The sequence below is a fragment of the Schistocerca americana genome, chromosome 2 (genome assembly GCF_021461395.2).
Source record: "Schistocerca americana isolate TAMUIC-IGC-003095 chromosome 2, iqSchAmer2.1, whole genome shotgun sequence".
Lineage (NCBI taxonomy): Eukaryota > Metazoa > Arthropoda > Insecta > Orthoptera > Acrididae > Schistocerca > Schistocerca americana.
The window spans coordinates 940527080-940544925 of record NC_060120.1 but is presented as its reverse complement, the minus strand read 5'-3'; the positions used below and the strand labels follow the sequence as shown (position 1 = coordinate 940544925).

Here is a 17846-nt window from a genome sequence, read left to right as displayed (position 1 = left end):
TGAAGACTATGTGTTGTGCGACATGGTTGTTAAACTTGTAGACGAGCATGTAAATGGCGCAGACATGTGGCTAGAAGCAACTGAAACACTCGATATTGCAGACTGTGAATCTACAGACGGCGAAGACACCGACGAAAGTTGCACTCATGAAGACTTTTCGAGTGATAGCGCCACGTACCGTCATCAATTATCTCCGAAAGTAACAACAGCAACTACAATTACCTTATCAGACAAAGAAAAAGCGGTGCCGTATTGGTTGAACGAAAGAAACGCCTGCGTGTCAGTACTGTTCAAAATAAGAATCGCTTTGTCCGTTCTGAACGTGAATTGTATAGATGGAGAAAGGAAGTCGCTGGACGACGTAAGAGTCGACTGGAAATTGCGACGGAGATAAATGCGCGACGTTTTTAAGCTGTTTACCGATGCCAAACGACAGTCATTTAGTGTCAGCGATACAAAAAAATGGTTCAAATGGCTCTGAGCACTATGGGACTTAACTACTGTGGTCATCAGCCCCCTAGAACTTAGAACTACTTAAACCTAACTAACCTAAGGACATCACACACATCCATGCCCGAGGCAGGATTCGAACCTGCGACCGTAGCAGTCGCGCGGTTCCGTCAGCGATACAACTTTGCGTGATTGTGCGTTAGAGATTGCCAACGCGATAGGCGCTAAAGAATTTACAGCTTCTCAAAGTTGGATTAGTCGCTTCAAAAAAATCACATAAACTTGTGGCAAGAAAAATAACAAAATTTGTATCGAGAAACAGGTCGGAAAATGAAGTGACCCAAATCGAACTGATAGAAGCTTTTCTTACGAATGCAAAAAATAAGATCGCTAGTTTTAGTGAATCGTACGTGTACAATGCAGATCAGTCAGGTTTTCAAAAAGAAATGCGTGCGAAAAGAACACTGTCATTCAAAGTGGAAAAACATATTGAGGCGATTGGGCAGTCCACCACTGCACTCACCCAATCATACACTATAATGCCCATAATTAGTCTGTATGGTTCATTGCTGCCTAAACTATATGTGTGTCTTCAAGAACCAACTGGACGTTTTGGACCACGTCTCAAAAGAACAATGTTCTACGCAAACAATCTTGTGGTAGACGCATCGAAGTCTGGAAAAATGGGAAATAAAAACGTTACACTTTTCATGGCTCATGCTTTTCTTCCGTTCTGCGGGAACAAATCTCTTCGCCTTCTAGATTCGAGGTCAGGTCATAAAAGGCCTGATTCATTAAAAGCTTTATTTTGAGCCCACCCTGACAAAGAAGTAGAGATACTTCAGATTCCACCCGGCACGACGAACATAATTCAACCTTTAGACAGAGAATTTTTCCGTCAGTGGAAGGCATTTTACAGAAAGCTAACAGAGAAAATTATTGTGTGCAGATCATTGCAATTTCCTGTCTATCACCGTGACAATATTCTCAAGCTGCAGTCTGTAGTACATTATCAATTTTCCTCCCCACGGTTTCAGAAATTGATTAAATATACGTGGCACTCCTCGCAATATATACTGATACTAGGGCTGATTCATTCCTAACACCAGCCCAGTTTTGTCTACGGACATCTAACAACGTCTGTGATTCGCAGGGCTGTCATATGTCGTCTTTGCTTGTATGTTCTTGGTGCACAAAAAAACTAAGTTTTGAACATTGTATCAATATTTCGCATTTTTGCGGTAATTACAAGAAATAAAATTTGGACGTGTTCTAAACCGTATATTTATTTGTGTCTATTTCATAGCTATTTGGAAAGAATGTTGTAGATAACATATCAGCCATATTTGTCAACGAATGTTTAATTATCATACGATCGCTTTCACTGGGGGAATCAGCTCTCACTGCTGTGGCAAGAGAGCGGCGCGTAGCTAGTCACTAGATGGCGTTGGTATAACGTAGCGAGAGAGGTCAGGGTTGTACAAGGGGCAGTTATAAGTGCGGAAACCATGCGACAATAGTGTCTTACTTCATAAGATTGGTTCAAATGGCTCTGAGCACTATGGGACTCAACTGCTGAGGTCATTAGTCCCCTAGAACTTAGAACTAGTTAAACCTAACTAACCTAAGGACATGACAAACATCCATGCCCGAGGCAGGATTCTAACCTGCGACCGTAGCGGTCTTGCGGTTCCAGACTGCAGCGCCTTTAACCGCACGGCCACTTCGGCCGGCCTTTCATAAGATTGTTTACAGACTTCCAGGTCATGTCAGCAGCTAAAATTCTGCATACAGACTTCTTGCAATATTAACTCACAGTGGTAAAAAAAAGCAACACAGGTTTCGACATGACAAGTCTGACCATTCCCTTGTTAGAAAATGTAACAGACCTACTAAGGAGACTGCCTACACTACGCTTGTCCGCCCTCTCTTAGAATATTGCTGCGCGGTGTGGGATCCTTACCAGAAAGGACTGACGAAGTACATCGAAAAAGTTCAAAGAAAGGCAGCGCGCTTTGTATAATCGCGAAATATGGGAGACAGTGTCAGAGAAATGATACAGGATTTGGGCATCATTAAAAGAAAGGCGTTTTTCGCTGCGACGGAATCTTCTCACAAAATTCCAATCACCAACTTTCTCCTCCGCATGCGAAAATATTTTTTTGACACCGACCTACATAGGGCGGAACGATCATCACAATAAAATAAGGAAAATCAGAGCTCGTACGGAAAAATATAGGTGTTCATTCTTTGCGCACGCTATACCAGATCGGAATAATAGAGAATTGTGAATGTGGGGTCGATGAACCCTCTACCAGGTACTTAAATGTGATTTGCAGAGTATCCATGTAGATGGTTCAAATGGCTCTGAGCACTATGGGACTCAACATCTTAGGTCATAAGTCCCCTAGAATTTAGAACTACTTAAACCTAACTAATCTAAGGACACCACACACACCCATGCCCGAGGCAGGATTCGAACCTGAGACCGTAGCAGTCCCGCGGTTCCAGACTGCAGCGCCAGAACCGCACGGTCACCGCGGCAGGCGAGTATCCATGTAGATGCAGGTGTACACTCCTGGAAATGGAAAAAAGAACACATTGACACCGGTGTGTCAGACCCACCATACTTGCTCCGGACACTGCGAGAGGGCTGTACAAGCAATGATCACACGCACGGCACAGCGGACACACCAGGAACCGCGGTGTTGGCCGTCGAATGGCGCTAGCTGCGCAGCATTTGTGCACCGCCGCCGTCAGTGTCAGCCAGTTTGCCGTGGCATACGGAGCTCCATCGCAGTCTTTAACACTGGTAGCATGCCGCGACAGCGTGGACGTGAACCGTATGTGCAGTTGACGGACTTTGAGCGAGGGCGTATAGTGGGCATGCGGGAGGCCGGGTGGACGTACCGCCGAATTGCTCAACACGTGGGGCGTGAGGTCTCCACAGTACATCGATGTTGTCGCCAGTGGTCGGCGGAAGGTGCACGTGCCCGTCGACCTGGGACCGGACCGCAGCGACGCACGGATGCACGCCAAGACCGTAGGATCCTACGCAGTGCCGTAGGGGACCGCACCGCCACTTCCCAGCAAATTAGGGACACTGTTGCTCCTGGGGTATCGGCGAGGACCATTCGCAACCGTCTCCATGAAGCTGGACTACGGTCCCGCACACCGTTAGGCTGTCTTCCGCTCACGCCCCAACATCGTGCAGCCCGCCTCCAGTGGTGTCGCGACAGGCGTGAATGGAGGGACGAATGGAGACGTGTCGTCTTCAGCGATGAGAGTCGCTTCTGCCTTGGTGCCAATGATGGTCGTATGCGTGTTTGGCGCCGTGCAGGTGATCGCCACAATCAGGACTGCATACGACCGAGGCACACAGGGCCAACACCCGGCATCACGGTGTGGGGAGCGATCTCCTACACTGGCCGTACACCACTGGTGATCGTCGAGGGGACACTGAATAGTGCACGGTACATCCAAACCGTCATCGAACCCATCGTTCTACCATTCCTAGACCGGCAAGGGAACTTGCTGTTCCAACAGGACAATGCACGTCCGCATGTATCCCGTGCCACCCAACGTGCTCTAGAAGGTGTAAGTCAACTACCCTGGCCAGCAAGATCTCCGGATCTGTCCCCCATTGAGCATGTTTGGGACTGGATGAAGCGTCGTCTCACGCGGTCTGCACGTCCAGCACGAACGCTGGTCCAACTGAGGCGCCAGGGGGAAATGGCATGGCAAGCCGTTCCACAGGACTACATCCAGCATCTCTACGATCGTCTCCATGGGAGAATAGCAGCCTGCATTGCTGCGAAAGGTGGATATACACTGTACTAGTGCCGACATTGTGCATGCTCTGTTGCCTGTGTCTATGTGCCTGTGGTTCTGTCAGTGTGATCATGTGATGTATCTGACCCCAGGAATGTGTCAATAAAGTTTCCCCTTCCTGGGACAATGAATTCACGGTGTTCTTATTTCAATTTCCAGGAGTGTATTTATTATAACTCATGGAATGCGGAATGCTTCTTACCCGAATGAACGGAAACATTTTCAGTTAAGGTGACGGAGTGCACCCAGTCTGGAGTAGCGCAGTTCAGTGCTGGCCTTTGCTACGCTGGTGTGATCCCGTATAGGAAAGTAACGAGGTCTTAGCGTGCTGAGGTCTTGTGCCCTGCGGGAGGTTCGCGTGACGAAAGCTGGGAGCGGGGCTCTCTCATCGGATAAGGCAGGGCAAATGCGCTCCTGTGACCGCGCACACGAGCCTTCGCCAGGGGTCACGTCTTTTGTGGCGATAATCAGGCGAGAGAGGCCTTTGATGGAAAAGGGGAGCTTTTCCGTTCAGGACACACTCAGACTCATGATCTACTTTAATCAACACTTCTTTAAGTCCTACGTTGTGTCAAATACTCATATTACTGATTTTCATTATTAAGAAGAATTACACTCGAGTGCGTCCTTTGAAATGGCAATTAAATAAAGTAATTAGTTGTACTAGCTGAAAAAATTTAATCGGAAGTGTGGTGCGTTACTATTTCTTTTATTTTGATAAAGTATAAGGGGCGATCAAAAAGTTTCGCTTTTTCGACCTTGCCGCATCGTATATGCAACCTAGGGCGACTTCGATGCGCGTATACAAGCAGCGACATGTAGACAAGGGATTAGTGTGGCATTCCTGTCTCTTTGACGTGCATGCGGTAAATGTGGTAACGTGAATGTGGTGTGCGTACTGTAAGACCTTCGGTACACACACCATCAGATTATTTGACTTGTCGCTCTAACGAAGTAGGCGAGTGTCAGCAATATGTCTCGTGGTCTTATCGTGGCGTGTTTATCTTCTGCCGTTAGGTCAGACGATAGAAATGCCACTTGCACGCTTAGAGTAGCAGATTGACGGTGACCAACTTTAAACAGAACTTGATTAATTTTCACCCACATTTATTAAAATAGTAACAAGCATAAACCTTACATAACTTGATTCTGGATGCTATTTACAATTGACATTCTGAAGTTCCTTTGGTCGTGCTACGTTAATCTTCTTCTCACATATCTCTGATACTTGACAATGTGTCTATACATTTCTCTGCATAGCTATGTACAGGAGTATGATAATCTTATTAGGCGCAGACTGAAACTTGACTATAGACTGGTACAGACCAATGCAGACTAATGCAGACTGACTAATCGGAGTTCTGTACACTCGTTATAATACCTCGCGCGTTCAGGTATCACTGCGCGAGTGTGATCCGCGAGGAGAAAAGGTTCTACGTTAGCAGCAATCTCATTGGCTGCGTTACATATTAATACGCGGATCGGCGGAAGCAGAATTTGGTCCGTCTCTAAGGGAGCGCCATCTCGAAGTGCGGAGACGGACGAGCGCTGCGCCTGCGCTGTTGTGCTTAGTGGGGCGAGCTCTATTGGGAAAGTTGTGTACGCGCTGACTACGCGGAACTATGTACACAACAGTGAACCACGGCGACGGTATTACCAATTGCGCCCAAACAGGAAAAGACGTGCTGTTCTTCTTTTGTTGGCTGTCGAATGACAGACCCCAGTAGACATCTATCGGAGAGTGAAGAACGCGTATGGGGCAGCATGTCTACCGAAAACAACTGTTGTGGGAAGGTTCGACAACAGGTGCTGCTTCACGATAACACACGTCCCCATATCGCAAATGTCGCAACACAGAAGTTATGGCAACTGATGTGGAAGACACTGTATCACCAACCCTCTAGTCCTGGTCTCTTTTTGATCGCCCCTTGCGTATTTGTTGAATACGATCTTGAGTTCATGGTACGACATTTCTATCAAGAACATGATAAATAGAGACGAAAGATGATTCGAACAAAAACCGAATATCTGGTAATCAATAGCGATCCTAGATTTGAAGTACGCACCGTTAATGGAGTAATTATGAGACTGACCGAAAAATTAAAATATTTGGAAGCATATCTTGAGAAAAGTGTGTTTAGTGTACAGAAGTAAAACACAGATTACAACAACACAGAGAAGTAATAAGCTGTTTGAATATTTTTTTTTTTTTGTTTTGGTGGGAAAAGAAAATTTTCCAACAACGACAAGAAAAGACTGAGTAGGCTAATGGATGCTCTGTGGATTTAACGAGGACCAATAGCTGTGGAAATAGATTATTTATGAAGGAATGTCAGAATATCAAGAATCGAGAATAACCTACTGGTGAACTAAAAGCTAGAATGAGGATAAATGGCCGACCGAAGTGGCCGCGCGGTTCTGGCGCTGCAGTCTGGAACCGCGAGACCGCTACGGTCGCAGGTTCGAATCCTGCCTCGGGCATGGATGTGTGTGATGTCCTTAGGTTAGTGAGGTTTAACTAGTTCTAAGTTCTAGGGGACTAATGACCTCAGCAGTTGAGTCCCATAGTGCTCAGAGCCATTTTTGAGGATAAATGAATCGGTGATAGGGCTGAAAGAACATCATTAAACTGGTACGAACATTTGTTAAGAACACCAGATCATCGCTGATCAAAGAAAATTTTTAAAGCAAAACCACCTGACAGATGGAAACCATGACGTTCTTGTAAAGACACTATCAGGGAAATGATGGTGCATCGCTCTATGAGCAACGAGGTCACCCTGAACAGGTAGGCTTGGCAGAAGATAACAGTTATACAGAAAAATAGTAGTGCTAATAACTTTTGCAGCAATTAATCCTGTGTAATAATAGTAACTAATATAATAGTTATGGACCACAGCTAGACTTATTTACAAAAATTTACTCCAAAACTACAAATATATTTCTATCACAAATTCAGTTGAGAAAGGAAACTATCGTACGTCTACGTTATTAATGAAAACCTCCAAAGTAAAATTTATCGCTCCGTATCCGATTCTTAAAAAAATGTGGGTGTCAGAAAAGGCGATGGTTTATCTCCACTTCTTTTACAGCATCTTCGAACAAAACATCTGAGAATTTGGAATCACAAACTTAAATACCACAGAATGTTTCCACTCATGCTGGAAAGAAGGAATAAAAATTAGTTACTAACATTCACAGATGATTCTGCCGTTTTTGCATAACTGCTTGAGGTAATGCCTAGTGCATTAACTGGAACTTTAGTGTGTTAAGGAATATTAACACTTAACAAGATCTCTCATTGTAAAAGAGGAAGAGATCTTGCCGACAGTGAATTGGAAAGAAGGCTACAAAAACCATGTTAAATGAAAGAGAGGAGGAGCGAGAGATACGTCTGGCATCACAACGGAAGAGAATGAAAAGACTAAGAGAAAATTTAATTGATGAACAGCGAGATGAAATTAGAGAAGTTGATCGAAAACAAAAATGAATCGCACACATCTGCATTATGAATCGCAGTGCATCTGTAGTGTGAATAGCAGTGGGTCTTGGGAAGTTTCAGTAAGTCTCGAACGATACATTCCGAGTAGATACTTTTGGCCTCCTCTCTTTCGTCAGAGGGGACCAGTGGCTTGTGAAGGAGTGTAGGTTACAGATTGTATGGGAAGAAATAAACCCTGACATATCTAGAGGACTTGACGCACCTGTTCGGGACATTCAAAGCCTAATCCACACCGGAACAATGTTGCGTGTCTTTGCTGCGGGGCTGCGCCGATTCAGTTCCTCGCATCTGCTCAGCAGTAGCCCCACAATAAAGAGTCTTGTCTACACTACGGGGCCATTGTCGCTCGAAACGCCTCAGGAACTAGCCTATGAGGGTCTATTTGTGTCACTTTTACTTCTGATTAATAAAAATGCAGATTGTGACCCCATAATACAGTGGAAGTTCGTTTTTTAATTATAAGGGATTCTTCAGCATTGTGTTTGCTGTAGCTGATGCTAATTACAGTTTCATATGACTTTATGTGGTCTGTTAAGGACGAATTTCTGGCGACAGAGTCTTTAAATATACAACGCTCCATCAAAAAAAAAAAAATAGTGAAGCACTGGCTTTGCTTCAGCTCCGCCATTGCCTGGGAGAGAAAATCCTGTCCCATGCGTGTTTCCTTTGTTACGAAATTTCATGAAACCATATCCTTGCTAGAACAAGCAATCACTGTCACGTGCTGATAGAATATTTAGTTACCAACTAAGTCGTTCAAGCCACATTCTGAAAATTTTTTTTGGGATGTCGGCCGCGAAATTTCGGATTATATGAAACCTATATCACTACACCCCAGTAAAGTGGAAACGGCGATTCTTGAAAGTACGTATTTGCATCATTTTTGGGATGCCGTTCAGAAACAAATTACACTCCATCTGGCACTTACGAAAAGGAAGATTCTGCCGGAAACTCCATACATCGAGCATGACTATTAGAACTACAAGAATCGCGACTTCTAGTGCTACGAACTATACCGAGGAGATCTTCAAACGAAGAACAGGAAATCCGAAATGAATGCAGAGATTACTTTGTATCATCTGAAGGTTGAATTTATTTGAAAAAAAATTACTTTTTCCTAATCTTCGTTCTGTTACTTATAACAATAATAAAGGTTATTTGAAATTCATAACAATAATTAATTTCATTTTATCTTACTTGATGTCATTCTGCATCACTGCTACGGCTTCCTCTTAACTGATTCACAGATAGGGAAGATATGAGGGGTTCACATCCAAACCGTGAACATTTTTAGAAGCGCTTTCTGCTTTCCTCTAATTTCTTGAGTTCCCACCGAAAATGACTTCAGAAAGTGACTTTTTTCTATTTTTGCTTTTAAAACGCCTAACTTTTCTGACAGACATTTCAATGCATGCCCTCGGTTGTCGCGGTTTCTATATCCCTTTCAGATCTGACGTTTTTCTAGAGGAAGGAAAATTTTTCTTTGTTAATGCTCTTAGGTGATTTTTCAATGATTTTAGATGCAAGATTTATAAAAAAATATGTACTGGTTTTCAAAACGTACTTTGTGCACTTGGCTTCATTTTATGGACTCAATGACTACTATAAAATTCTCTTTTGTGATGAATACATGATCATTCAATAATTATCATGCAAAATACCAGTATTCAATTATACAGCGGAATATAGAAACCAACCACATCCATGTGTTCTGGTGGAAACTAGCTTATGTGCAGTGCTGTGCACTACTGTATTGACATGCTGATATTTTCATAGTGATGTCCAACAGCTGGTAGCACGTGCATATGATGGAAATTCGTAAATGTGTACTTCAGGTTTCTATTGAGAAAAAAAAGCCTCTGTTGCAACGACGAGACAGTAAAAGTTAACGTACACAATTGCAGCCAGAGGGATATTCAGTATGTGTGATGTCCCACTAGCAGTTGTTCATTTGAAGATCCTCAATTAGTTTACGTAATCCACAAAATGGAAAATACACTCCTGGAAATTGAAATAAGAACACCGTGAATTCATTGTCCCAGGAAGGGGAAACTTTATTGACACATTCCTGGGGTCAGATACATCACATGATCACACTGACAGAACCACAGGCACATAGACACAGGCAACAGAGCATACACAATGTCGGCACTAGTACAGTGTATATCCACCTTTCGCAGCAATGCAGGCTGCTATTCTCCCATGGAGACGATCGTAGAGATGCTGGATGTAGTCCTGTGGAACGGCTTGCCATGCCATTTCCACCTGGCGCCTCAGTTGGACCAGCGTTCGTGCTGGACGTGCAGACCGCGTGAGACGACGCTTCATCCAGTCCCAAACATGCTCAATGGGGGACAGATCCGGAGATCTTGCTGGCCAGGGTAGTTGACTTACACCTTCTAGAGCACGTTGGGTGGCACGGGATACATGCGGACGTGCACTGTCCTGTTGGAACAGCAAGTTCCCTTGCCGGTCTAGGAATGGTCCCCTCGACGATCACCAGTGGTGTACGGCCAGTGTAGGAGATCGCTCCCCACACCATGATGCCGGGTGTTGGCGCTGTGTGCCTCGGTCGTATGCAGTCCTGATTGTGGCGCTCACCTGCACGGCGCCAAACACGCATACGACCATCATTGGCACCAAGGCAGAAGCGACTCTCATCGCTGAAGACGACACGTGTCCATTCGTCCCTCCATTCACGCCTGTCACGTCACCACTGGAGGCGGGCTGCACGATGTTGGGGCGTGAGCGGAAGACGGCCTAACGGTGTGCGGGACCGTAGCCCAGCTTCATGGAGACGGTTGCGTATGGTCCTCGCCCAAACCCCAGGAGCAACAGTGTCCCTAATTTGCTGGGAAGTGGCGGTGCGGTCCCCTACGGCACTGCGTAGGATCCTACGGTCTTGGCGCGCATCCGTGCGTCGCTGCGGTCCGGTCCCAGGTCGACGGGCACGTGCACCTTCCGCCGACCACTGGCGACAACATCAATGTACTGTGGAGACCTCACGCCCCACGTGTTGAGCAATTCGGCGGTACGTCCACCCGGCCTCCCGCATGCCCACTATACGCCCTCGCTCAAAGTCCGTCAACTGCACATACGGTTCACGTCCACGCTGTCGCGGCATGCTACCAGTGTTAAAGACTGCGATGGAGCTCCGTATGCCACGGCAAACTGGCTGACACTGACGGCGGCGGTGCACAAATGCTGCGCAGCTAGCGCCATTCGACGGCCAACACCGCGGTTCCTGGTGTGTCCGCTGTGCCGTGCGTGTGATAATTGCTTGTACAGCCCTCTCGCAGTGTCCGGAGCAAGTATGGTGGGTCTGTCACACCGGTGTCAATGTGTTCTTTTTTCCATTTCCAGGAGTGTATAAAATACGAGCCTAGTAGACGACGACAATGACACTGTCGACTACGTGACAGATTGAGTCAAACTTACGCCGAGCGTGTGCACACAGAGAAGCCTGTTTCGATTTGATTCATATTTTGTATCACGTTAGACCCGCCACAAACTCCTGGGAGATGGGAAAATGTTGCGGGTCTGAATCGCAACAGTGCCAATCCAAACTCGATTCGGCCGCATAAAAGGCGCCCAGCACATACAACGAACCCCTTGAGTGCGAGGTTGTAAAGGGCCCACATATTGCCTACCACGTAACCACAATATTGACTGCTAATGGCAACAAGGGCGGGATTGGAGATTTCCAGTGGTGAGCACAGCGTGAGGCTATAGACCGTAGTTGAACTGCTTAGTCGACGAGTAACTCACAGCAGTGCTACATTGCCAGTGGTGCTGATACAGAGGAGTGCAATTGCAAAGATAAACAAAGCAAGCATTGCATTGTATCAACAACAGCTGTTGCCAAAGTTGACATTTCGTCAAAAAGGAATGAAAGGAATTTTGCAGAGTGTGAAAGAAATGGCAGACGAAATATCTGTTGATTGCGATAGAGGACGCTCCTGTGACAGTCGCCAATGCGCATGAGTTTCCGCGCCAATTTTTGCTATAAAGCCGACACCGTGAACTAGAACTCGCCAGAGGCAGACACTCACTCGAAGATAGCTGGACGGTTGCCAGCTGAAATGTTGCGGCAAGAAGTCAACATGATCCGGCTGCAATCTCGAAACTTCATAGAACTTGACGATGCGCAGCAACTGTGGAATCGGTCCGAAAATTTGTAGTTGAGATAAACGAATTTATCCCACCGTTCAATAAGTAGCTTGTTTTCAACTCCGACCAGCTGGGATTTGAAGAGGGAATGCATGTCAAAGGAACCCTGGAAATCAGAGGTGCCTAGAGAGTAGTATCACGATCAATTAACATCAATGCATTAACGCATTATGCCGACTGTTCATTTGGATGGTAAATTGATTAGAAACTTAGTTATTGTGCTGCGAGAAGTTGTAGGTGCTTTGCCCCATGCGATTCTTTCTCGTGTGTGTGATCTTGCAAGGGCAGCAGAGGATATTTACGTCACAGCAAGAAAAAGTGGGAAAATGGTTGTAAGAGAACTATAAAACTGTGGTATGAGCACTTCTTTTGGCCTATAGCTGACCAAAAATCTTGCTTTTGCTTTATTTTGGTCTGCGTATAAAAGTCATTCTACTTTAGAGCAAACTATCCCTCCTGAAAAATGTGTTACATTGCAGTTTATACTATCTGGAACCACTGGAAAAATTCAGCCTCCGAATTTTTTTTCCCGTGCCTATAAATCATATCATCGCACTATTTGCAGCTACTCCTTAAAGGATAGCCAGTTTCACGATACGCTCCACGACAAATTGTTTCGCATTTGGGTGCATGCCATCAAATTCCATCAGTTCTCATCACCCTCTTACACCAATAAGATTCTATATATAATGAGATTTTCACTCTGCAGCGGAGTGTGCGCTGATATGAATCTTCCTGGCAGGTTAAAACTGTGTGCCGGACCGAGATTTGAACTCGGGACCTTTGCCTTTCGCGGGCAAGTGCTCTACCAATTTTTTTATATCATTTTGTTCGATATTGTTCGTTGCATGTGTTCGGTGCGGATGTCCAATGACACTCGTTCAAGTTCAGTGTTGCGCCGTTGACTCAGTTTTTTTATTACAGAGGGCAGCTAACCCTCCGACCGAACATGCTGAGCTACCGTGGTGGCATCCAGTTGAGCTAACTAAGCCCGATTCACCATCCGTCCTCAAAGCTTCAATTCTGCCAGTACCTCGTGTCCTACCTTCCCTAGTTCGAGTTTCGGTCCGGCACACAGTTTTAATCTGCTAGGAAGTTTCATGATTCTATATAAATTCTTTAGAACTGGAGACCTGGCTGAAAGTCCAGCACGATTTGTAACTCCCAAGGAATTGGCCTTTGATCTTTATGGTGAGATACTTCGTAATCACTGTGGTGCGCAGTTTTTCATTCGGTGTACCTGGTGCAAGTTAACGGTTTGTTTTGAACATTGAGTGTCGACGGTGTCCATTTTGTGAAGTGTGATACACACATCCCATAGAAGTTTGATCTCTGTACCCCTCTTCCCAGGATACTACACTACTGGCCATTAAAATTGCTACACCAAGAAGAAAGGCAGATGATAAATGGGTATTCATTGGAGAAATACACTCCTGGAAATGGAAAAAAGAACACATTGACACCGGTGTGTCAGACCCACCATACTTGCTCCAGACACTGCGAGAGGGCTGTACAAGCAATGATCACACGCACGGCACAGCGGACACACCAGGAACCGCGGTGTTGGCCGTCGAATGGCGCTAGCTGCGCAGCATTTGTGCACCGCCGCCGTCAGTGTCAGCCAGTTTGCCGTGGCATACGGAGCTCCATCGCAGTCTTTAATACTGGTAGCATGCCGCGACAGCGTGGACGTGAACCGTATGTGCAGTTGACGGACTTCGAGCGAGGGCGTATAGTGGGCATGCGGGAGGCCGGGTGGACGTACCGCCGAATTGCTCAACACGTGGGACGTGAGGTCTCCACAGTACATCGATGTTGTCGCCAGTGGTCGGCGGAAGGTGCACGTGCCCGTCGACCTGGGACCGGACCGCAGCGACGCACGGATGCACGCCAAGACCGTAGGATCCTACGCAGTGCCGTAGGGGACCGCACCGCCACTTCCCAGCAAATTAGGGACACTGTTGCTCCTGGGGTATCGGCGAGGACCATTCGCAACCGTCTCCATGAAGCTGGGCTACGGTTCCGCACACCGTTAGGCCGTCTTCCGCTCACGCCCCAACATCGTGCAGCCCGCCTCCAGTGGTGTCGCGACAGGCGTGAATGGAGGGACGAATGGAGACGTGTCGTCTTCAGCGATGAGAGTCGCTTCTGCCTTGGTGCCAATGATGGTCGTATGCGTGTTTGGCGCCGTGCAGGTGAGCGCCACAATCAGGACTGCATACGACCGAGGCACACAGGGCCAACACCCGGCATAATGGTGTGGGGTGCGATCTCCTACACTGGCCGTACACCACTGGTGATCGTCGAGGGGACACTGAATAGTGCACGGTACATCCAAACCGTCATCGAACCCATCGTTCTACCATTCCTAGACCGGCAAGGGAACTTGCTGTTCCAACAGGACAATGCACGTCCGCATGCATCCCGTGCCACCCAACGTGCTCTAGAAGGTGTAAGTCAACTACCCTGGCCAGCAAGATCTCCGGATCTGTCCCCCATTGAGCATGTTTGGGACTGGATGAAGCGTCGTCTCACGCGGTCTGCACGTCCAGCACGAACGCTGGTCCAACTGAGGCGCCAGGTGGAAATGGCATGGCAAGCCGTTCCACAGGACTACATCCAGCATCTCTACGATCGTCTCCATGGGAGAATAGCAGCCTGCATTGCTGCGAAAGGTGGATATACACTGTACTAGTGCCGACATTGTGCATGCTCTGTTGCCTGTGTCTATGTGCCTGTGGTTCTGTCAGTGTGATCATGTGATGTATCTGACCCCAGGAATGTGTCAATAAAGTTTCCCCTTCCTGGGACAATGAATTCACGGTGTTCTTATTTCAATTTCCAGGAGTGTATATTATACTAGAACTGACATGTGATTGCATTACCCAGAACAACCACCTCTGGCCGTAATAACGGCCTTGCTACGCCTGGGCATTGAGTCAAAGAAAACTTGGATGGCGTGTACAGGTATAGCTCCCCATGCAACTTCAACACTAAACCACAGTTCATCAAGAGTAGTGACTGGCGTATTGTGACGAGCCAGTTGCTCGGCCACCATTGACCAGACGTTTTCAGTTGGTGAGAGATCTGGACATTGTGCTGGCCAAGACAGCAGTCCAACATTTTCTGTATCCAGAAAGGCCCGTACAGGACCTGCAACATGCGGTCGTGCATTATCCTGCTGAAATGTAGGGTTTCGCAGGGATCTAATGAAGGGTAGAGCCACGGGTCCTAACACAACTGAAATGTAAAGTCCACTGTTCAAAGTGCCGTCAATGCAAACAAGAGGTGACCGAGACGTGTAACCAATGGCACCCCATACCATCACGCCGGGTGATACGCCAGTATGGCGATGACGAATACACGCTTTCAATGTGCGTTCACCGCGATGTCGCCAAACATGGATGCGACCATCATGATGCTGTAAACAGAACCTGTATTCATCCGAAAAGATGACGTTTTGCCATTCGTGCACCCGGGTTCGTCGTTGAGTACACCATCGCAAGCACTTCTGTCTGTGTTGCAGCGTCAAGGGTAACCGCAGCCATGGCCTCCGAGCTGATAGTCCATGCTGCTGCAAACGTCGTCGAACTGTTCATCTAGATGGTTGTTGTCTTGCAAACGCCCCCATCTGTTGAGTCAGGGATCGAGACGTGGCTGCACGATCCGTTACAGCCATGCGGATAAGATGTCTGTCATTTCGACCGCTAGCTATACGAGACCGTTGGGATCCAGCACGGCGTTCCGTATTACCCTCCTGAACCCACCGATTCCATGTTCTGCTAACAGTCATTGGATCTCGACCAACGCGAGCAGCAATGTCGCGATACGATAAACCGCAATCGTGATAGGCTATAATCCGACTTTTATCAAAGTCGGAAACGTAATGGTACGCATTTCTCCTCCTTACACGAGGCATCAAAACAACGTTTCACCAGGCAGCAGCTAACATTGTTTCTATCATAACTTTTAACACAACACTTTCAAACGAGTCTTACTGAAGACTGAGCTTGCGACTTCACACTCCAGGGGTTCCGAGTGAGTCCCCCTGTGGTCTGGTTTCTACACGACCAGTCACCTCGCGCGATGTTGTACGTGCCCTGAATAGCAACTTGTCAGTACTGCTACAGCTCTCGTAAGCGATTTCGGTATTGTCCTTAGTCTTTTCCGCTTCGCATTAGGAGACTGTTAACGGCGCTACCAGCTGTGAGTATTCTTTCGCCGTACGGAATTTAGTGTGGCGACCCAGCTACTTTGCGCTGTGCCTTCGCGGCCGGCTGTAACGGACGTGTCCTGGCTGGGTGTTGCAGAAGACGCGTTACGGAGCGGAGGACCAGCTGCCGCCCCCGCCGTCGCCCCCGCAGCTCAAGGAGCTGTCCTCCCTGGACGGCGTGCCGCGGCCCACCCCCACCGACCGCCTCCACAGCGGCGACGGCGTCGTTCTTCGTGACGCCGCCCTGCACCAGGTCAGTACCACCTCTCCCTGCTCGCGTTAAGGGTGCACTCGGCGTCCTATCTTGCAGTGCTACATTTCCGATAATGGTGACCCTTTGTCAGAGCTTATTAAGAACAAGGACTTCAAAAAAAAGTGTGTGAAATCTTATAGGACTTAACTGCTAAGGCCATCAGTCCCTAAGCTTACACACTACTTAACCTAAATTATCCTAAAGACAAACACGCACATCCATGCGCGAGGGAGGACTCGAACCTCCGCCGGGACCAGCCGCACAGTCCATGACTGCAGCGCCTTAACAAGGATTTCAAATTTCCAGCATATCTATAGCACTAAAAGGCGAACCCGGTGCAAGGTGCACAGTACCAGCTGCCGGTCGGTGTGGCCGAGCGGTTCTAGGCGCGTCAGTCTGGAACCACGCGACCGCTACGGTCGCAGGTTCGAATCCTGCCTCGAGCATGGATGTGTGTATTGTCGTTAGGTTAGTTACGTTTAAGTAGTACCAAGTTATAGGGGACTGATGACCTCAGATGTTGAGTCCCACAGTGCTCAGAGCCATTTGAACCAGTGCCAGCTACAGATTACGTATCTAACGACTTCCAGTGAAAGCAATACTTTGGATTTAGTTTTTCATATAATTATTGACCGAATTTAAAAATTTAAGATGTGTCGTAATCTATTCATTAAGCTTATGTTAAAGGTTTATCTACTAACTCGACCGAAAATCCTAAGAGATTCTGGTCTTAATGTTAATTCAGTAAACGAATCGAAGCCATCTGTTCAGTCACTCTGTAACCAGAACGACACTGAAACTGAGCATACACCGAAAAGGCAGAGATACTGAACGTCTTTTTCCAAAAATGTTTCGCAGAGGAAGATCACGCTGTAGTTCCTCCTTTAAATCGTCACACGAACTACAGAATGACAGATATCGGAAAAAGTCCCCAAGGGACAGAAAAGCAATTGAAAATGCTCATGAGAGGAAAGGCCATTGGAGAGGACTTCGTGTTTATCTTTTTTTAAGGCATTTGACCGGATTGATGCGGCCCGTCACGAATTCCTCTCCTCAACTTCTTCATCTCACAGTAGCAGTTGAAACCTACGATATCGGTAATGTGCTAGATGTGTTCCATTCCCTGTCTTCCTCTGCGGTTCTTACCCTCCCTCTTGCGCCATGAAAATGTCGTACCATCCTGTCTCTTCTTCTTAATGATTTCTATATATTCCTGTCCTCACCGATACTGCGGAGAACCTCTTCATTCCTTGCCTTATCATTCCACCTAATTTTCAACACTCTTCTGTAGCACCACATCTCAAGTGCTTCTATTTTCTTCTGTTCCGGTTTTCCCACAGTCCATGTCTCACTGCCGTACAATCCTGCGCTGCAAACGTACATTCTCAGAAATTTCTTCCTCAATTTGAGACTTACGTTTGATGTTA

General features: G+C 46.9%; 1 protein-coding gene across 1 annotated transcript in view; it reads left to right on the top strand.

Moving 5' to 3' along the window:
• LOC124594563 overlaps positions 1 to 16449 on the top strand; it is a 185555-nt gene extending 169106 nt beyond the window's left edge. The window contains exon 2 of the mRNA XM_047132934.1: positions 16264 to 16449. Coding sequence (XP_046988890.1) covers positions 16264 to 16449 — 186 coding nt within the window. The remainder of the gene's footprint in view (positions 1 to 16263) is intronic.
• The last annotated feature ends 1397 nt before the right edge of the window (positions 16450 to 17846 follow it).